This window comes from Verticillium dahliae, genomic scaffold (assembly GCF_000150675.1).
Source record: "Verticillium dahliae VdLs.17 supercont1.15 genomic scaffold, whole genome shotgun sequence".
Classification (NCBI taxonomy): Eukaryota; Fungi; Ascomycota; class Sordariomycetes; order Glomerellales; family Plectosphaerellaceae; genus Verticillium; species Verticillium dahliae.
The window spans coordinates 125,240-142,774 of record NW_009276934.1 but is presented as its reverse complement, the minus strand read 5'-3'; the positions used below and the strand labels follow the sequence as shown (position 1 = coordinate 142,774).

At 54.7% G+C, this 17,535-nt stretch overlaps 6 protein-coding genes across 6 annotated transcripts; 1 reads left to right on the top strand and 5 right to left on the bottom strand.

The window, feature by feature from the left end:
* Positions 1–1,829: 1,829 nt before the first annotated feature.
* On the bottom strand, positions 1,830–3,123 carry VDAG_06932 (nitrilase and fragile histidine triad fusion protein NitFhit; the record flags this gene model as incomplete). Its single annotated transcript, XM_009655837.1, has 3 exons — positions 1,830–2,024; positions 2,214–3,055; positions 3,112–3,123. The coding sequence occupies 3 exons, from the start codon at positions 3,121–3,123 to the stop codon at positions 2,003–2,005; spliced, it is 876 nt and encodes a 291-aa protein (XP_009654132.1). The 3' UTR covers positions 1,830–2,002.
* A 243-nt stretch (positions 3,124–3,366) lies between these two features.
* On the bottom strand, positions 3,367–3,845 carry VDAG_06931 (uncharacterized protein; the record flags this gene model as incomplete). Its single annotated transcript, XM_009655836.1, has 2 exons — positions 3,367–3,737; positions 3,794–3,845. 2 exons carry the CDS (start codon positions 3,843–3,845, stop codon positions 3,367–3,369), a joined length of 423 nt encoding a protein of 140 aa, XP_009654131.1.
* Positions 3,846–4,219: 374 nt separating this feature from the next.
* VDAG_06930 (uncharacterized protein) lies at positions 4,220–5,585 on the bottom strand (the record flags this gene model as incomplete). Its single annotated transcript, XM_009655835.1, has 5 exons — positions 4,220–4,291; positions 4,346–4,494; positions 4,551–5,161; positions 5,215–5,324; positions 5,376–5,585. The coding sequence occupies 5 exons, from the start codon at positions 5,583–5,585 to the stop codon at positions 4,220–4,222; spliced, it is 1,152 nt and encodes a 383-aa protein (XP_009654130.1).
* Positions 5,586–7,447: 1,862 nt separating this feature from the next.
* VDAG_06929 (uncharacterized protein) lies at positions 7,448–9,449 on the bottom strand (the record flags this gene model as incomplete). The annotated part of the gene is made up of 2 exons (XM_009655834.1): positions 7,448–8,133; positions 8,192–9,449. The coding sequence occupies 2 exons, from the start codon at positions 9,447–9,449 to the stop codon at positions 7,448–7,450; spliced, it is 1,944 nt and encodes a 647-aa protein (XP_009654129.1).
* A 697-nt stretch (positions 9,450–10,146) lies between these two features.
* On the top strand, positions 10,147–13,352 carry VDAG_06928 (endoribonuclease YSH1; the record flags this gene model as incomplete). The annotated part of the gene is made up of 5 exons (XM_009655833.1): positions 10,147–10,523; positions 10,575–10,672; positions 10,979–12,110; positions 12,172–12,850; positions 12,901–13,352. The coding sequence occupies exons 1-5, from the start codon at positions 10,371–10,373 to the stop codon at positions 13,350–13,352; spliced, it is 2,514 nt and encodes an 837-aa protein (XP_009654128.1). The 5' UTR covers positions 10,147–10,370.
* A 127-nt stretch (positions 13,353–13,479) lies between these two features.
* VDAG_06927 (vacuolar ATP synthase 98 kDa subunit) lies at positions 13,480–16,453 on the bottom strand (the record flags this gene model as incomplete). The annotated part of the gene is made up of 5 exons (XM_009655832.1): positions 13,480–13,794; positions 13,847–14,035; positions 14,086–16,119; positions 16,176–16,254; positions 16,325–16,453. The coding sequence occupies 5 exons, from the start codon at positions 16,451–16,453 to the stop codon at positions 13,622–13,624; spliced, it is 2,604 nt and encodes an 867-aa protein (XP_009654127.1). The 3' UTR covers positions 13,480–13,621.
* Positions 16,454–17,535: the final 1,082 nt, after the last annotated feature.

Sequence of the window (17,535 nt, the reverse complement as noted above, 5' to 3'; positions counted from 1 at the left end):
CTTGTATAACGCTCAAATCCGCTATCGTAGCCATCCACAACTTGCAGTCCTACCGTTACTCATCTCTCATCGTGCGCTCGTCCTCGCTTACCCTGAGCATCGCAGAGCCGTCGCTCTCCGACTCATCTGCTCCTTTCTGCCGTCATCCCCCTACTCACGTCTCGGGTCTTGACTTCATCCTCACAACGCTCTTACCATAATCATTCATCCAAACTACATAACTCTCATAGTGTCTTGGTATGGTCACTCTTTTTTCTCCAGTCTCTTTTCTCCCCTTCAGCACCTCCCCCCATCGATCTCCTCTCTTTTGCTTCAGCCCCCCAGACACGGCGCCTAGACGAACGTGAGCGGTGGTTACTCCTGTCCCACTAACTTGGGTGTAAGGCCTCCCGTAATCTTGTGCCCCGGATTGGGCCGGTTTTGGCCTTTTTTTTTTGAATCGGGTTCACTTTGGAAAGGGCCCGCGGCGGGGCGCCGGTTTTTGTTTTCCCCGGGCCTCTGTTGCTTCAATCCGCAAAAGGCGCCCCCCCCCCCCCCTCCCCCTTCCCCCTGAACTACCAGGACCCTCGAATAGCGTGCCTCCAGTGGCTGAGCAGACAATGGCTGCACTCGTCGGCGATCATGCGTGCGGCCGCTCAATGGTGTCGGAAGTGGCCGGGTCTGGAGCCGTGCAAGATAATCCTTAGCGTTGTTGTTTAAAGTTGATGTGGATTCTCGCTCATTTGGTTTAGCAGCTCTTCATTAAGGAAAACGAAGAGGCGATGAATCGCGCTGGTTCCGTCTTTTACTGTGGAGAGGCACACAGAAAGAGAAGATTTATTCCTGTTTCGGGAGGGTTGCAGGTGGACAGAGGAGAACACTTCTGTGGCAGCCAACGCCTGTCCTCCAGTTCATCTGCCGCCGGCCCTAGGGCTATTTAGGAGTTAGGCCGGTGATCCTTCTGGAAGCGCTGTCGCAATGTCCGTCCGAGCTTGAGACCATGCTGCTGCGGATGGGAGGACTGCCGTCGCCCACGAGCTGGGCGGTTGATCAGCGAACTTCAAACAATTAGCGGTTGCTTCCAGGAAGGTCGCGATACCGAATTGAACATCTTTCCTCTGCGTGGAAGCTGACCAGCTGTGCAGGCACTGTTCATCTTGTTTCACCTCCCGGAGGAAAGTCTTTTCATTTCTCTTTAGGGGAAAATCTTTAGATACCCAATTTCCCGGGGTAATGGAGCTGGGAATGCGAGGCTAGGGCACCATCCTGCGCGGCTATCATACCCCAAGGCACACCTCGCCCCTGACGCTAACACTCGACAGGTGGGCCATTGGGAAGCTGTGCCGGCGATGGAGGCGGGGAGCAGGCCGGTCCACTGAGCGGCCGGGGCAAGATTCCCCATTACTGGACCCAGTTGACTTGTCAGGTGTCATAATGTGCTAGGCCGGCTGGCCGGCCACTGGCCTTGCCGCCGGAAGTGATGCCGGTGTTTGGTGCCTGGCTGGGCGTGAATCGTGGTGTGTGGGTGGTGTTTGTGTCATCGAAGTTTAGGGGTGGTATTACGCACTGTCGGGGTGTGATACGATTGATCCAGGTGGCTGGACAACGCAGGATCGAAATTTTCGATCTGAACAGGCCCTTCATCCCCGGCCCTTCATCTTTGGCTCAAGGATCTATCGTAAATGACATGTCGAACGCGTCGAGTCAGATTGCAAAGAAGCGTTCACTCGATGTTGGCTAAGGCGAGCCCGCCACCCGCTGTCGATAGTCACGTACATGTATCGACAAGATCACTTGATGCTCAGCTTTGCTGTTTGCATCGAGTCAGGCTCATTTGTGATTCGGACAAACAACGACAAAGAAGCAACGGATTGATCAGATGTGGCGATATGGCTGGACTAGGGGAGCTCGAAGATGTTTGCCGGATGGTTGGTTTTGTTTTTTTTCCTTCTTTTTTGACGGTGCCGTTCCATGTTTGCTTGCCTGGGTCATGAACGAGAAAGTGACAGCTCGTAAAAGATCCTTAGTGCGCCGGGTACATGTCCCTGTTTACTCATCAGCTCTATACTGTCATAAACTCGTTCGTGACTGGAAAAGCAATACATGCGAGCAGAAGGAATAGGTGGCGGTAGAAGAGGTCCGACAATTGCGCGACGGAAAAAAAGCAAGACACACAATAAGAGAAACGCAAGGAAGATGGTCAGATAGCCAGGGAATCGGGGTGAACAACTTACGTTCGTCTTGCCAGAGGCATCTCCTCTCTTACCTTGTTCACGACCTCCATGTCAATGTCAACCAACCCAATGGCCCCTTCGGCGCCCTCTTCGGCAGTGCCCTCGCTATCGACCCCTCCCAACTCGAGCTTGACGCTGCCCCAGGGGTCGACGACTAGGCTGTGTCCATAGCTGCTTCTTTTTTCGTTGTGCCGTCCGACCTGTGCCGCCGCTACGACCCAACTCTGCGTCTCGATGGCTCGGGCACGTAAGAGGACCTCCCAATGAGCACGTCCCGTCCGTGGTGTGAAGGCAGATGGATAGAGGAGCACATGCGCCTTGGTTGCAGCGAATGGGCTCCCAGCACCCGGTTGGGCCAGGGCCAGGGCGGGCTCCGGAAAGCGTAGGTCGAAGCAGATGAGTGAGCCAACGTTCAACCCGAGAGGACTGGCGAACGGCGCCGTTAGTGCGCTGCCGGGCCGGACGGTGGCCGACTCGCGGAGGGGGCCATAGTCAAAGAGATGGAGTTTGTCATAGGTAGCGGCGCGGTTAATTGTGCCATCCGAGTTGATCCAGAGGGATCGATTCAGCAGCTTGGACGATATGCCATCTGCAGCCACGTGGATCCCGACATTGACAGCTAGAGAATGCTTCCGTGCAGCGTCTTGAAGGCCGATGACGAATGGAGACTCGTCTTGCGGAAGCGCGAGTGCCAGCGATTCTTGAGGAGAAGATGCAATATAATCAGCTGCCTCGGGGAGGAAAAGGACCTTCGCGTTGCCAGCTGCTGCTTTAGCAACAAGTCGGACACACTGCTCCAGGTTGTGAGCGAGGGATGCTGTCGAGCAAATCTGGCCAATTGCCTGGGCCATGTCAGTGCCATTCCATTCCTGCCTTGAGGGTGAGTGAGTGGCCCTACAGCAATGGCCATGATGTCCCAAGGGCCAAAGAAAAGACGAAACACTTGACACGAAGGTTGGTGATAGCAAAAAGGATTAAGGGTAGGGTATTCTCATGTGGTGATAAATTATGCAGTAGTGCTTTATCGCGACTGCCCCATCATGGCGTTGAGTTGCATCGTCGTGATGTGCTGAATAAGCGAGCGCTGTCCCCCTCCGTCGCTCTGCCTGTACATCGCTTGCCTACATCACCAGGAACCATGTGACGTGATATCTCAATACCACTCGACATCTCCGTTTTCGCCGTTGAGTTTCCCTTCCGCCTCAAGCCTCGTCAGCGTGGCTTTGACCCTTTGTACAACGGCCTGCGCATACTCGGGCGTCCCAAGTGGCGGCGCCTTCTTGGTCGTATCGTGTCTCAACCATGGAACCCGCCTCGCACTTTCGTTCCTCTCCTCCACGGCAGATCTCAGGGCTTCCGTGGCCGCATCGTCAAATGCGCCGCCCAGCACGATTGCGCATGGTGGCTGGCTGTAATTGCCGGTGCCAATCGCGCTGCTGTCCTCATGAGGTGGAGGCTTGCGACCCGCCACGAGAGCTGGCAACAGCGAAGGGCCCGAGGGGCCGGCCTTGACGAAATGGATGACTAGTGGCATCACGTCAGTCAAGTGCGGGAGCAGAAAGGGATCTATGAATATAAACCTTCGTACTCGGGCCTCAGAGAATTGATGACCATCCGACCCATAGCCTCCATTTTGCCACACACAACAACAGGGAGTGGTTTTGACATGACGAGATGAGCTTATGCTTCGGATTTGCCTCGCACGATCTCAACTGCGGGGAAGCTTTGTTATTTGTAGTGCAGTGTGTTACGAGGGTGAGATACCTCACCAGGTCTAACTTGTCACATGATCCTGCTTGCTGACTGCATGAGGAGTAACACCAGAGGACATTCAGCATATGCTTTGATTCATTACGTAGTTCTAATCACAGCTTCCGGATCGCAACGGAGCGCCAAATATGGAGCAGAAGAATATCCAAACAAGACTTGCTCACCACCAGATGAGGTAAACGCCAACCCATTGTGTACAAGAAAAGACGGGCTCATATGTACAGGCGAAAGTCTCCCTACTGCGCAGCCAAGCCGTTCTGAACGAAAAAGTCAAGAATCTTCCCTGTTGTTTCGACATGGGAGTATTCCTAGATGTTACGGTTAGCCTAGCCCTGGGGCTATAAGACAGAAAGTACACATACCAAGGCGAGACCATGCCCAGCGCCCTTCACGACGTACGCCTCGAAAGGCTGGGCCTGCTGCAGGAACTGCGACGACGTATCGAGAATGGACTTAAGCTGGGGGCTGCCAGTAGCCGAGCAGTCACCGCCGCAAAAAGGAACATCACGGTCTAAATATCCATGAGCAAAGTTCATGATGTTGGCCTTGTACGCGAGGAACACTCACCACCAGTGATCACCAGCGCGGGGCCGCTGTACGAACTAGGAATACCCGTACTGCCGCCAACGGTGAAAAGCTCGCCGATGGACGCCGGCTGTCCCGTGCTGTATGCTGCCTGTAAAATCTCAGGGTCAAACGCGCCAGGGGCGAAGAAGTTGATGTGAACACCAGTCGTCGACACGGGCGCCACGTATCCATCAGCATAATCGGCAAGCGGAGGCAGAGAGTTTGCTTGGACGAAGTTTCCGCCAAGCAAGAAGTACGGCAGGAAGGTGCCATTCTGAGAGAAGCCGGTCAGAACGATGCCGTCGGATAGACACGCGTCCTTGTCGTCGATTGTCAGCCCATATGTCTGCACCGACCCAAAGCTATGGCCGACGTGGACGATCTTTTCGAAGTGCTTGTCCTCGAGGCCGCCGAGCTCGCTGGCGCGAAGTTTCTGCGTGAGGACTTTGAGGGCGGCGAGCTCAAGGGCTTGTTGAATCTCCGAAATTGGTTCGCCATGGGACGACTCGCCTACGCCAAGGCGGTCATAGGTGAAGGTAGAGTAGCCGTACTCGTCAACAGCCGTCTTGGTATAACTATAGTTGTAATTATTTGCGGGGAAATCCCAGTAGCTGCTGTTCGTCAGTCACTCTTTCGCAGCTGCTAGGCCCCGCGAAGGACTTACTGTCTATCAAACCCGATGCCATGTGTCAGGATTTGGAGAACCTTGGATGGTCCGTGGTCGGGCTCACAGTATGTTGCTGCGAGCTCGTAGTTACCACTAATGTGCGTCTCCTGTGAAGAGAACGTTAGTCATGATCAGCACGAGGTCATAGGGTGCCATACTCCTGTAGTAATGTCGCTGATGAAGTTGCCGCCTTGCCTGGTTACTTGCAAAACGATGTCGGTGATTTCGATGTCTGTCGTTGGCACAGCCAGGTCAAAGGCTTTGTTCGTAGCCGAGACATCAAGGCTGACAGACAAGTCGTGGCAGTTGCGAGCTGTTGCCAGCGCTGCGAAACTGAGGATGGATAGTGTTATACTATGGCGAGCCATTATGAAGGTAGATACTGCACCGTCAACTCCCACCGAGAAGACAAGGGAGAACAGGTGGAAAAAATAAGAAAGTATGATTATAATGAGCGTGACGTCTGCGGAAAACACATCCGAACGTCGTCGGCACGGTATCCCATATATACTAAAGCCTGGGCTCCCACCTGCCCTCATCCCATTACATCATCTCACTGCCGAGAGACCTCTCATCCGAATTCTGAATCCCCCCCTTACTTCCTTCGCATGCATGATGCCAATAAATCCTTACTCACGCCCAGACTCCTGGGTCCGGCGGATGACGAGAGCTAGAGTAGCGCGGCTTGGGGTACTGTGTGCTTGGTCGATCAGCAAATCATATGGCTGCAACGTTTCTGCTTGGCCGTTGACTCTAGCCGTTGACTCTGTAAGATGGGTGCTCAGTCAGTGCTCCAGGCCCTCTTCGCACCCTTGTCCGCTCTGTCTGCGCGGTGTTTGGCAGCGGGCGAGGAGCGGGAGAGGCGCTTGGGGGATGTGTGTCTCAGTTGGAGCAAGAGGTGACTGGCGATCCCAGCCCAAGTGCCGTTCGATTTTAGATTTTCAGGCGACTACCCAACACCTCCGGAGCATAATCTAACAGGCGGAAATCCACCGAAACTACAAATCAGCAGACCGTCATCTCGAGCCGGATCAGCAACCTACGTCTGGGGTGACACGGTAGTAGTAAGCCGCATGCTGGAGGCGGAGAAGCGACACCAATCCCCCTCCACCCATCCGTTGTGACGTTGACGGCGTCCACCTCCTCAGCTCTGAAAACGCCGCTTGCCGGTTCTTGTGGCGAACTTTTACGGAAACTTAGAGTGCCCAAGCAAAACTATCGTGCCGTAGAGTCCCAGACCTCAATCTGCCATGAGCATCTCGTCATCTCCGCCATCCTTGCGCCCGTCTCAGTGCCGTCATTGCTTTTGCTCAATGGTCGGACCGGGCAGTTGCCGGCTGGACGGCTCTGTCGATCACTCGGGTAGCGCCCGGCGTTTGTGGGTTTGTTATGGTCTTAGGCCTTGTGATGATTTGAGATCCTCCAGGTCTGAGATCAGCTATCTGGCCCACCGTTCGTTGCGACGGTTGAGATCGGTGAGAGACTTCTGACCTGTCAGAACAGAGAGACACAAACCCGTCGTCTAGATGAGAGATCTCGGACTACGTTCCACTTCAGCCCTTTGACTCCAGTAAGCCCAGCATACATACTAGCCACATCAGTAAAGTATATGACATGAGCGAATGCAGGCAATGTTTTCTTGTTGCGCGTCTGGCTAACGCGCCGAAGGGTTTCTCTGTTTAAGCTGTTCTACACTGAGCTGGCAGCTCTTCGTCACGCGGCTGCCCGTCGGTTCATGGTGGCAGGCCTCTCCAGACCGGCACGAGAGAACTTTCCACCCTCAAACCCTACTTAGCCCCCACGAAGGAGGCCTCATCCGCAAGAATAATGCAATCCTCAGAACGAAGCCATGCAACCGCCCGTATCCGGCCCGAACCCATGCCATGGGGTCGGGTAAAAACGCCTTGCTAAATCATACAGAAAAACACAACGCGGAGATTTGTTTGTGTGCTCGGCCGCCCTTTTTTTGCAGTCTCTCCCGTCAGCAGGGGTGGGTTGCGCAGCTTAGCTTCCCCGCCGCTGGTGTCCGTTCCCCCACGTCCATTTTTACCTGTTATTCGAGCTCCAAGTATCCAGTCGAGCAAGACCCTCGTAGTTATTCACATGCCGGTTTGTCGTCGTACGGCTGTGACGTCGATCGTACCGCAAAGGCATTCCCTACCATTATTGCCCTGCGAGACGCTCATGGCGATAGAGGATCTGAGCGTCAACATGAATTGCCGTAAGCCCACTACTGCTTGGGACCAGAGGTGTCGAGTTGAGCATACGCTCGCTGCATGGCCCTGATCTCAACGCCGTCGCCTTCTAGCGCAGAGACCCAGTCGCGGAGCTGGATGTTCTTTCCCTTATCTTTATCCTCACGCCACGCGCCAGGTCTGCGATGCGCACTACCATCTGTTGTCAGGGCGCTTGGTGGTGGCACAACTGGTGTGCCAGGAGTTGTAGGGGCGCCTGGCTTTCCTCCAGCGCCAGCCTTCGGCGTGCTCGCGCCGCTGCCTCCTCCTGTCATCCACGAGTAAGACTTGCCCCCCTTTTTCTTGCCGAACAGACCCGAAGTATTTGTCAGGCCTAGAAACTCGCGACTGGTAGTGTTTTGGTTGGCATGGCTGCTTGCCTCGGCCTTCTTCGCAGCCTCCAGCTTCTTCTGCTCCTTCTTCGTCATGGCTTTCTCGCCATCGGGCGCCGATACGCCAGGGGTGCCAGGCGCCGCAGAGCCCGCACGGTTTGCACCTGCGCCAGTGTCTGTGATACCCTCTTTGCGGGCGTTTCTTCTCCGCAGCCTCGATTCCTCCCACTCTCGCTCTGCTTTGCCGATGTCTCTCATTAACGCACTGACAGTAGTTGCGTTCGCGGCCTGGGCTTTGCGGAGCTTGGCCGGACGGGTGCCATTGGCCGAGTCGGCAGCGCTGAGAGAGCCTGGAGGTCAAATGTCAGTGAACCATAAACAAAAGTGGCAATGTCTTTGCTGCCTCACGTTTCAGGGGTTGGGTGCTGGAGTCAGCCTTGCCCCCAACGTCATTGAATTCGCCGTTGGACTCAGCAGGAGTCGTGTTGAGGGGCCCTGCCGCCTCTTTCCACTCGTCAGGCACCTCGCCGTGGGAACTTTGCTGTCGTGTGACGGCAATGCGATGCGCGTCTTCGATCAAAGACCTCAGCCGCTGCTTCGAAGCTATCGAAAGCAGAGCGAGCTGATCCGCCAGATAGGCATCGTGAGGGATCCAAGTGCCAGAAGTCTTGATGACGGCGCCATCAGGCCCGACCTTCGTGCTGACCTTAACTGGTTTGGGGTGCTCATCCATAACCTTGATCTTACCCATCGGTTGGGAGGCCTTCATGTCCCAGTTGAGGGTAAGCCCATGCTCCTTCGCAATCGACTCTGCTCGCCCCTGCACATTAGGGACAACGAGGAATGCGCTGTTCAATTCCACAACCCGCTCCGCAGAAAGGGCTTTCGCGCTTGCCTGCCAAGCCTTCTCCGCCGCTTCAGCGATCACTTGGTCCTGGGACTTGCCGCCATTGGGCTGGGCTGCCTGATTCGCAGAGCCAGCGCCATAAAACGACGCCTTATTCCCAGGGTTCTGAATAGAGAAGCCTGTCCTGGAGTCGGAAATTGAGGGTTCAACGGCGAACAGCTCAGCCAGATACTGCTCCTCTGCCCTCAAGTCGATTCCCGTGCCAGCGAGCGAGTCGGTCACATCGTACTCGTATTCTTTCTGGGGGCGGTCGGCAGGCCTCGATGGGGGACCCATGGCACCTTGAGGTGGCTGTTGGTGCTGCAGGTGTTGCTGATGCTGCTGCGGGACCTGTTGCATGCGCTGCTGGTGCTGTTGCGCATGGTACTGCTGGTGCTGCTGCTGCTGCGCATACTGCGGCGGTTGCTGTGGATAAAGATGCTGTTGATGCTGCTGCTGCTGTTGATGCTGCTGCTGCTGCTGCTGCGGATGTGGTTGCTGCTGCTGCAACTGCGGCTGCATTTGCTGTGGTTGCTGCTGCTGTTGCTGCTGGAGTGGCGGCGTTTGTTGAGGATACTGGTGGTTCAGGGGCGGCGTCGCGGCAGCAGACATGGGTGGCGTGAAGGTGATATTAGTGTATGGCACGGGGGGTCCGGTGGGCGGAGGTGTCGGTCGCGATTCAGGCAGGGCAATCGTTGGAGTAGTGCTGCCGTTGCTGCTGCCGTTGCCGTTGCCGTTGCCGTTCGGGTATGGGGTTGTGTAGCTGCTCTGAGCGGGCATCTGAGGAGCTTGCTGAGTAGCCGGGTAGACTGGAGTAGCTGCCGGGGTCGTGACGCCGGGAGTAGAAGGAGCGCCAGGACTGGCATATGACTGTGTGTATGGGGTTGGTGATGCTGGCTGAGACGGAGGACCGGGAGAAAGACGAGGCCGCTTGTTGGGGGGCAAGGCGTTGACAGGAGACTGATAGGCCGATTGGGGAGGAACAGGCGACGGCGATGCCTGAGCTGGAGAGAACTGCCTCTGGGGTAGAGGCTGCTGAGGCTGAGGCTGCGCCATCCTGTCGGCTTTCGAGTCCGGTTGTCGCGTTGATGCAAGGAGGAAGGAAGGGCTGAAGTCGCAGAGCGCTTCAATAGGCCGTCGAGCCTATGCTGATTGTCGCGACCTCAGTCATGCGCTGCGCTTGATTCGCGTCAAATAGCAGAGCCTTGATGTTCGCGTCGGAAGTAGAACCAGGATATCTCGTCGACCAGTTCACGATAGCGATGGCAAGATAGCCGTTGAGTTGGTGGTGGGCTGTAAGGTAGGTAATCGATCTGTTCTGGCGCGCCGGGTGTATGAAAGAAGGAGCATCACCAGAGACTGATTTCCAACGTCGCGAAGCTTAATCATCACGTGACTGGCAGCCTGATTGCCGCGATGGCCCGTGCTCCTTCCTGCTGGCAGGGCCATCAATGCATCTCCCAAACCATGGTCCTCCGACCTGTAATAGTCAACCCTCCTACCTTGCGAACATTACTGCCATTGTTGAAGCTATTGAGCTGCAACGCAATTGCGCAGACGGAAACGTCTCCAGGGCGGGTTTACATCGCCAATGTGCTAATCTGACAGTGCCTGCCGTTCTCCCGCGCGCCGAAGACGAAACGACGAGACGCGACGATTACCATATACTTTGCGATTTACTCAATCTAGGTATTCGCGACAATGGCGGCGAAACGCAAGGCTGCCGCCATGGCAGCCACCGTCACGGAAGAGCCTGTTGATCCAGCGGATGAACTGATGTTCCTCTGCCTCGGAGGTGGAAACGAGGTCGGCCGATCATGTCACATTATCCAGTACAAGGGAAAGACTGTCATGGTATGGGAACAAGCACCTTTCGAAAGTGACAGTCGCTAACCCCCTCTACAGCTCGATGCCGGTCAACATCCTGCCTATGACGGTCTTGCCGCACTGCCCTTCTTCGACGACTTCGACCTTAGCACAGTTGATGTGCTCCTCATCAGCCAGTAAGCTACATTTCCCCTTCCTCCATGCTGGCATGGCGTTACACAGGCAAGGTGGTATGCGACGAGTAGAGCTAGGATAGTGGCGGCCTTATTTGGCTTGCTGTTGTGCATATGTCACTGTCGACGCCTCTCCGCCATCTTGCGCTACCTCAACGCAGTTCTCAGACTCAATACAAACTTCATTCCCATCGTCGCCCCCTTGCCTTGCCCGCCTTGTTTCTGTCGTGACCATCCAAGCCAACCCCCGCGCTTCGAACACATGATGTAGACTGTCGCGCCGAGTACACACACTGACCAGCGCACCAGTTTCCACGTCGATCATGCCGCCTCGCTTCCCTATGTCCTGGCCAAGACCAACTTTAGGGGCAGGGTCTTCATGACCCATCCCACAAAGGCCATTTACAAGTGGCTCATCCAGGACAGCGTTCGGGTCGGAAACACTTCATCCAACCCTTCGACGCAGCCTGTCTATACCGAAGCAGATCACATGAACACGTTCCCTCAAATCGAAGCCATCGACTACCACACTACCCACACCATCTCCTCCATTCGCATCACTCCCTACCCCGCAGGGCATGTCCTCGGCGCAGCTATGTTTCTTATCGAGATCGCGGGGCTCAAAATATTCTTCACGGGTGACTACTCTCGAGAACAGGATCGACATCTTGTGTCAGCGGAGGTTCCAAAGGGTGTCAAAATCGACGTTCTCATCACCGAGTCGACATACGGTATCGCGTCGCACGTGCCGAGAGTGGAGAGAGAGCAAGCTCTCGTGAAGTCCATTACTGGCATCCTAAACCGTGGCGGCCGCGTTCTGATGCCTGTGTTCGCCCTCGGCCGAGCTCAAGAATTACTGCTCATTCTCGACGAGTACTGGGGCAAGCACCCCGACTACCAGAAGTACCCCATCTATTACGCCAGTAACCTCGCCCGAAAGTGCATGGTCGTGTATCAGACGTACGTGGGAGCCATGAATGACAATATCAAGAGGCTCTTCCGCGAAGGAATGGCACAAGCGGAAGCATCAGGTGACGGCAGTGGCAAGGGTGGTCCGTGGGATTTCAACTACATTCGATCGCTGAAAAACCTTGATCGATTCGATGATCTGGGTGGTTGCGTGATGCTGGCCAGCCCGGGTATGCTGCAAAACGGCGTTAGCCGAGAGCTGCTGGAAAGGTGGGCGCCGAATGACAAAAACGGCGTCATTATCACCGGTTACAGTGTCGAAGGTACCATGGCCAAGCAGATCATGCAGGAGCCAGATCAGATCCAAGCCGTGATGAGCAGGACCATGGCCAATGCTCGTCGCGGTCCCGGTGGAGATGGGGAGAAGTTTTTGATTCCCAGGAGGTGCAGTGTACAGGAGTACTCCTTTGCCGCACACGTCGACGGAACGGAAAACCGCGAGTTCATTGAGGAGGTTGCGGCTCCAGTTGTGGTAGGTCCCTGTCATCCATTCCTTGGTCTATCGGTGCACTTTCAGAAGCTGATCAGCTCAGATCCTTGTCCACGGCGAACAGCACAATATGATGCGCCTCAAGTCTAAGCTTTTGTCTCTGAATGCGAACAAATCCGTCAAGGCCAAGATCTTCAGTCCCAAAAACTGCGAGGAACTCCGCATTCCATTCAAGCAGGACAAGACGGCCAAGGTCGTCGGCAAGCTAGCCACAATTCAACCGCCTACGAAGAGCACATTAGAGGATGGTCAGAACGCCACCCTGATTACAGGCGTCCTTGTCCAAAATGACTTCAAGCTGTCTTTGATGGCACCCGAGGACCTGCGCGAATACGCTGGTCTAAATACCACGACCATCACCTGCAAGCAACGCCTCAAGCTCAGCGCCGCCGGCATTGACCTTATTCGGTGGGGTCTTGAGGGTGTTTTCGGCACCGTCGAGGAACTTCCCGAGATGCACAAGAAGAAGCTCAGCGAGACGCATAATGGCGAGGATGAAGAAGCAGATGAAAATACAAACGAAGTCACCAGACAAGAGGAGGCCGATGAAGAAGTGGCGAGCCTAATAGCCGCATACCTTTTGATGGGCTGCGTAACGTTCCGCTACCGTAGCGACGGCGAAGTTGAGCTCGAGTGGGAAGGCAACCTTCTGAACGACAGCATTGCGGACGCTGTACTGACCTGTCTCTACTCGGTGGAGAGCAGCCCCGCTGCCGTAAAGCGTATGTTTTAGATGATCTAACCTCGATGACACCTTGACTGACCATCTCAGGTTCCGGCAACACACACCAGCATGACCACGGACCCCCAGGCCATAACCCACACGCTAATCTCTCTCCCGAGGAACGACTCGAGCGCTTCCTCATGATTGTGGAGAACCAATTCGGCGCTGACAATGTCAATCCTGTTGCGGATCCGAAGCTGCCCGTTCCTTCAAAGGATAATGCCAAGGGCGAGGACGAGAGCGAGGACGCTGATCCTTCCGCCATGGATACGTCCAACGATGGCGGGGACAAAGATCTTGATGAGCGTCGCCGCGCAGAACTTGAACGTCTGCACAAACTGGGCATCCCTGTTCCAGGAATCCACATCAAGGTTGATAAGATGGAGGCTACCGTATGGTTGGAAGATTTAGAGGTTGATTGTGTTCACAAGGCGTTTGCGGATCGTGTGCGCCGCGTCTGTGAACGTGCCGCCGAGGTTACGGCGCCGCTGTGGGGTTGATGTCAACATCGGAGGAAAGGGCCGGGTTAATGGTGTATACTACAAGCTGTCCACCAAAAGTATTTCCACTTCCGGAGACCGAATGGATGTCCATATTTCGCTTCACTGCAAGGTTACGAACGCTGCGCGTGGAGAGACCGGCGATTGAGGCAACTAATGAATGTCTCTAATGCATGGTGATTGGTACAAAGGTGATAGGTTTACAACACTAACTACGTTTACAACTCTTCCGACACCAAAACTTCGTTCTGAACGAAGCATGTAGTTCCTTAACCGAGGTACTCTGACAACTCTTCCGACTCTTCCAAGGTCGCGGCAAAAGAAAATGGCTGGAAGGGCCAGCCGGCGAACTCTGCGAACTTGGAGAAAGACTCGACCCATGCCAGACGCAGAGAGTGCAGCATAGCACTGGTACCTTCCATCATGACCAGGATGGCGATGGCTGACACTCGAGTTAGCGCAGATCGAATAAAATACAGAGGTGCAATACATACTAAGGACAAACCACAGGTAGAATGCAACAACGATCATAATGCCGCCAGTGATACCAGTAGCGCTTGGGGAGGCGAGAATACCGCCAAGAGTCATCGACCACAGCACAACACTGAGCTGCTGATGAGCCAGGGACAGAGCCCAGAGACGGAGGTAGGACGCCGTGTGAGACACACAGTTGAGGCAGAACTCTACATGATTGTGAGCAAGGGGGCTATATCGGATAGGAAAGGCAGCTTACCGATAGTGTGGATGATCTGGTGGATCATGACTTCGCTGAACTCAAACTCCTCATGCTCGCCATCACCGTGAAGGTCCTGTGTGATCATTGCCACGCCCTCGCCGACCGAGTCGGTACTGGGACGCCCGTTCACTGCGTGGCCATTGCTGTCGTCTTCATCGTCGCCGTCGAGAGCGCTGACTCTGGAGGTCTCGCCGACGGCCCTGTAGCCGAGACCACGAGCTCTGTTGTGCTCCCTGCGCAGCCAGAAGGGCTTGAGGAATAGCAAAATGGGAACTTGCACGAATGCAAGCAGCAACAGAATGACCTGCACAGTCGCCTGCCCGGGGTAAAGCTGAACATCCAAGGTGCCAGGTGAAAGGAACATGTAGATCAACATGTTGAGAAGACCAGGTGGCTGCCTAGGGTTTGAAGGATCGTTCCAGTCGACCGACCACTTGTAGATGATACAAAGGACGAGGTAGCCGAAAATGGACTGGAAGAAGATCATGCCAGGAACAAAGTTGCCCCAAATATCGACAGGCTTTCTGAAGTGCCTGGCGTTTACGTAGGAAAAGATCAGTGAGTAAGTCATGTGTGCCCAGCCAAGGATGATGCTCATCTTCATCTTATAACTGTTGGAGAAGAGGAGGTCATTCTCTGTACCGTGCCACATCCAGTCCAAGCCGAACGGGTAGCGGTAGCCGGAATCGTTGAGTGCGGCGGTAAGCGTCTGTCCGTCCACGTACTTGTCGGGCACCCGCCAGTGCCAGGCGCTGTCGAACAGCGTAAGGGACTTCGAGAAGATATCGTTGTAAATAAGACCGGTGAAAAGCGAGAAGAGCGCCATGATGAGAGCGATGTAACGTCCGTAGTAGAGCATTGCAAAAAGTTCGAACGAAACCTTCTTCAGGGGCTTCTCCCAATAGATCATGGCCAGGGCAGCTGAAAGCATGATAATGGCGTGGCCCAGATCACCGAACATGACGGCGAACAAGAAAGGGAAGGTGACCACAACCGGAAGTGCTGGGTTGACTTCCTGGTAGGTAGCAGTACCATAAGCATTGACAATAGTTTGGAATGCCTCGGTGAATTTGTTGGTCTTGAGGTAGGTAGGAGGAGTCTTGTTGGTCCTGATTTCGTTGATGATCGAAGGAACGGAGAGACCAGCCCGGTTTGTTACTTCCTGCAACGTCGCACGGATGCGACTGACCTCGTTGGTGGGAGCCCAACCCTCAGCAATCAGAGTGCGGCGGGCCTTATCATATGAGAAATTATTCAGTGTGTTGTAAACAGCTTTCTCCTTTGTAACAAGCACCATCCAGGCCGACAGCGATTGCGAGATTTGAGTGAGTTCCGCGCTGAGGGTCTGCTGTGTGTTGCGGAGGACGTTCTGAACATCATTGAGGCGAGCGTTGACCTCGTGCATCTGGTCACGGCGAAGATCGCTGTTCTCGTCGACATTGTAAGTCTCCGCACCCAAAGACTCGGAAATCTTGCGGATTTTGGCGAGAATCTCTTTGCCGTGGGCAAAAATGACGAAGACGTTCTTGTGCACGGTTTCGTTGGTCGACGGATCCACGAGGGGTTCCTCGATCTCCGACTGGTTCATGTACAGGTTTCCGCGAAGGGTGCGCCACAGGATGCGCTCAAAAGAGGCAACCCTATCGCGAGCAATAACACCGGCCACAAAGCCAATGTTCATGCCTGAGAACGACCGTTCGACCTCTGGGGCGGAGTTGTGGTGCTCGACGTCCTGGAGGAGAGGTGCATCATCTTCCTCTGTCGACGCGCGAATCTCGTCTACATTGCCGTGGGCGCGATCGAAGAAGCCGCCAGCTTCGCGAAGTACCCAGCGCCATTCCGTCAGCTCGACCTCACGCTTCTTCAGCGTCTCGTAGCTGTCGTTCAACTGGAAAACGCGTTGTTCAAGGCTTTGGCTCCGTTCGGCAAGTTCGTCAATCTCGGATGTCGAAGGATTCGCCAGCCTTTCATTATCGAGATCGAGTTTTCGCAGTGGAATGCCTGCCTTTTCCATTTGCGCGTAGAAGTATCCTGGAGCACGGTTAGCTCCCAAAATGCACATGAACAGTTGGCGGACGATAACGTACGCAATTGGCGCTCGACGTTGTCCAGTCGTCGAATCTCCTGCGTGAAGGTTCGCTGGAAAGCATTGACTTCGCCGTTGAGCTGCAATGAAGTTTTGTTAACTGAGGAGCTATGGGAATAGGTTTTGGGGGAGGAGGGGGGAAGCGCGTACGTCGCGGAATTGGAGGAGGCCAAGCTCTCCGAGAGCTGTGACGACGTCTCTGCCGATTTCGTTGGATATGTACAGCTGCACCATACTCATGTCCGCCGAGCGGAACATGGTATCCTGCGCTGGAGCCATTTTGATGGTTGCGAAAGCTCCAGAGCTGAGAGGGGGTACGTGGTGGGAAGATTGCTGAGGCGTGTCGACGTCAAGATCACAGGCAAGCTTCCAAGTTACTCTCGGAATGTCGTTGCCTCCAGGGATAAAAGCGGGTCCGTTTCTCGGAGGACAGATGTTCCGACCCAGCCTAGCCGCAAACCAGGGCGCAGCCTCTCATTGAATGCAGGACCCACTCAGATCCGAGTATTTTTTGCTCTGAAGGAAAGCTCGCTTTAATTCTGCTTCTGCCTTCATCAACAACTGCGAATGATCATTATTCTACGACATATGGTCCCGAACACACCATTTGGGAGCTTGAGGTTAGCGTTCTTCTGCAAAAGTGGCAGTTGACTGCTCTCCCGACGCTTGGGCAGCACATCACCAAAGCTCTTTCACGAGCCTTCTCGGCGCTGCCTTCCGCTCTGAGCAACTGTCCACGAGATCAGGTATACCAAGTGGCAGCTTGATTCGGATAATTTTTAGTTGTTTTCCCAACGACGTCGCAAATTCCAGTGACACGACGGCGCTTTCGAAGCCTCAATGCTCGCCTTTCGAGGCTACATGAGCAACTGAGGTCAATATGACGCCAAGAGTAAAACCATACGCCCTGCCAAGGGTGATCTCCGACGTGTTACAAAGCTCCAGCTACGGCCATGAAGAACTTTGCGTCAAATCCACGAGTCACATTTCAAATATTACCACAATCTCGGTACGAGAATCAGTAGCTTGCCCATAGGGCATGTAGTCACCCTTAACGGGCCATTTACATATCGCGGCCTCTCCGTCCCGCAGCCAGTTTTATGTTACAGGGAAGGTTTCACGTGAACGGTTGCCCGAAAACATGAGTGATGTATCACGACGACATTAAATGAACGCATGACCTGGAAGACATCTTGTATTATCCGTGAGGCGAATTCTCACAGCTCCTTCTTTTCACTAGAGCCGGCACCACCCGCAGTCGCTGGGACAGGAACCTGGGCAGGCTGTGCCTTGGCCTGGCTTTTCGTGAGAAGAGCCCTACGAGGATGTAATCAACTCGCTGATCAAGGCAAGCATGCCTG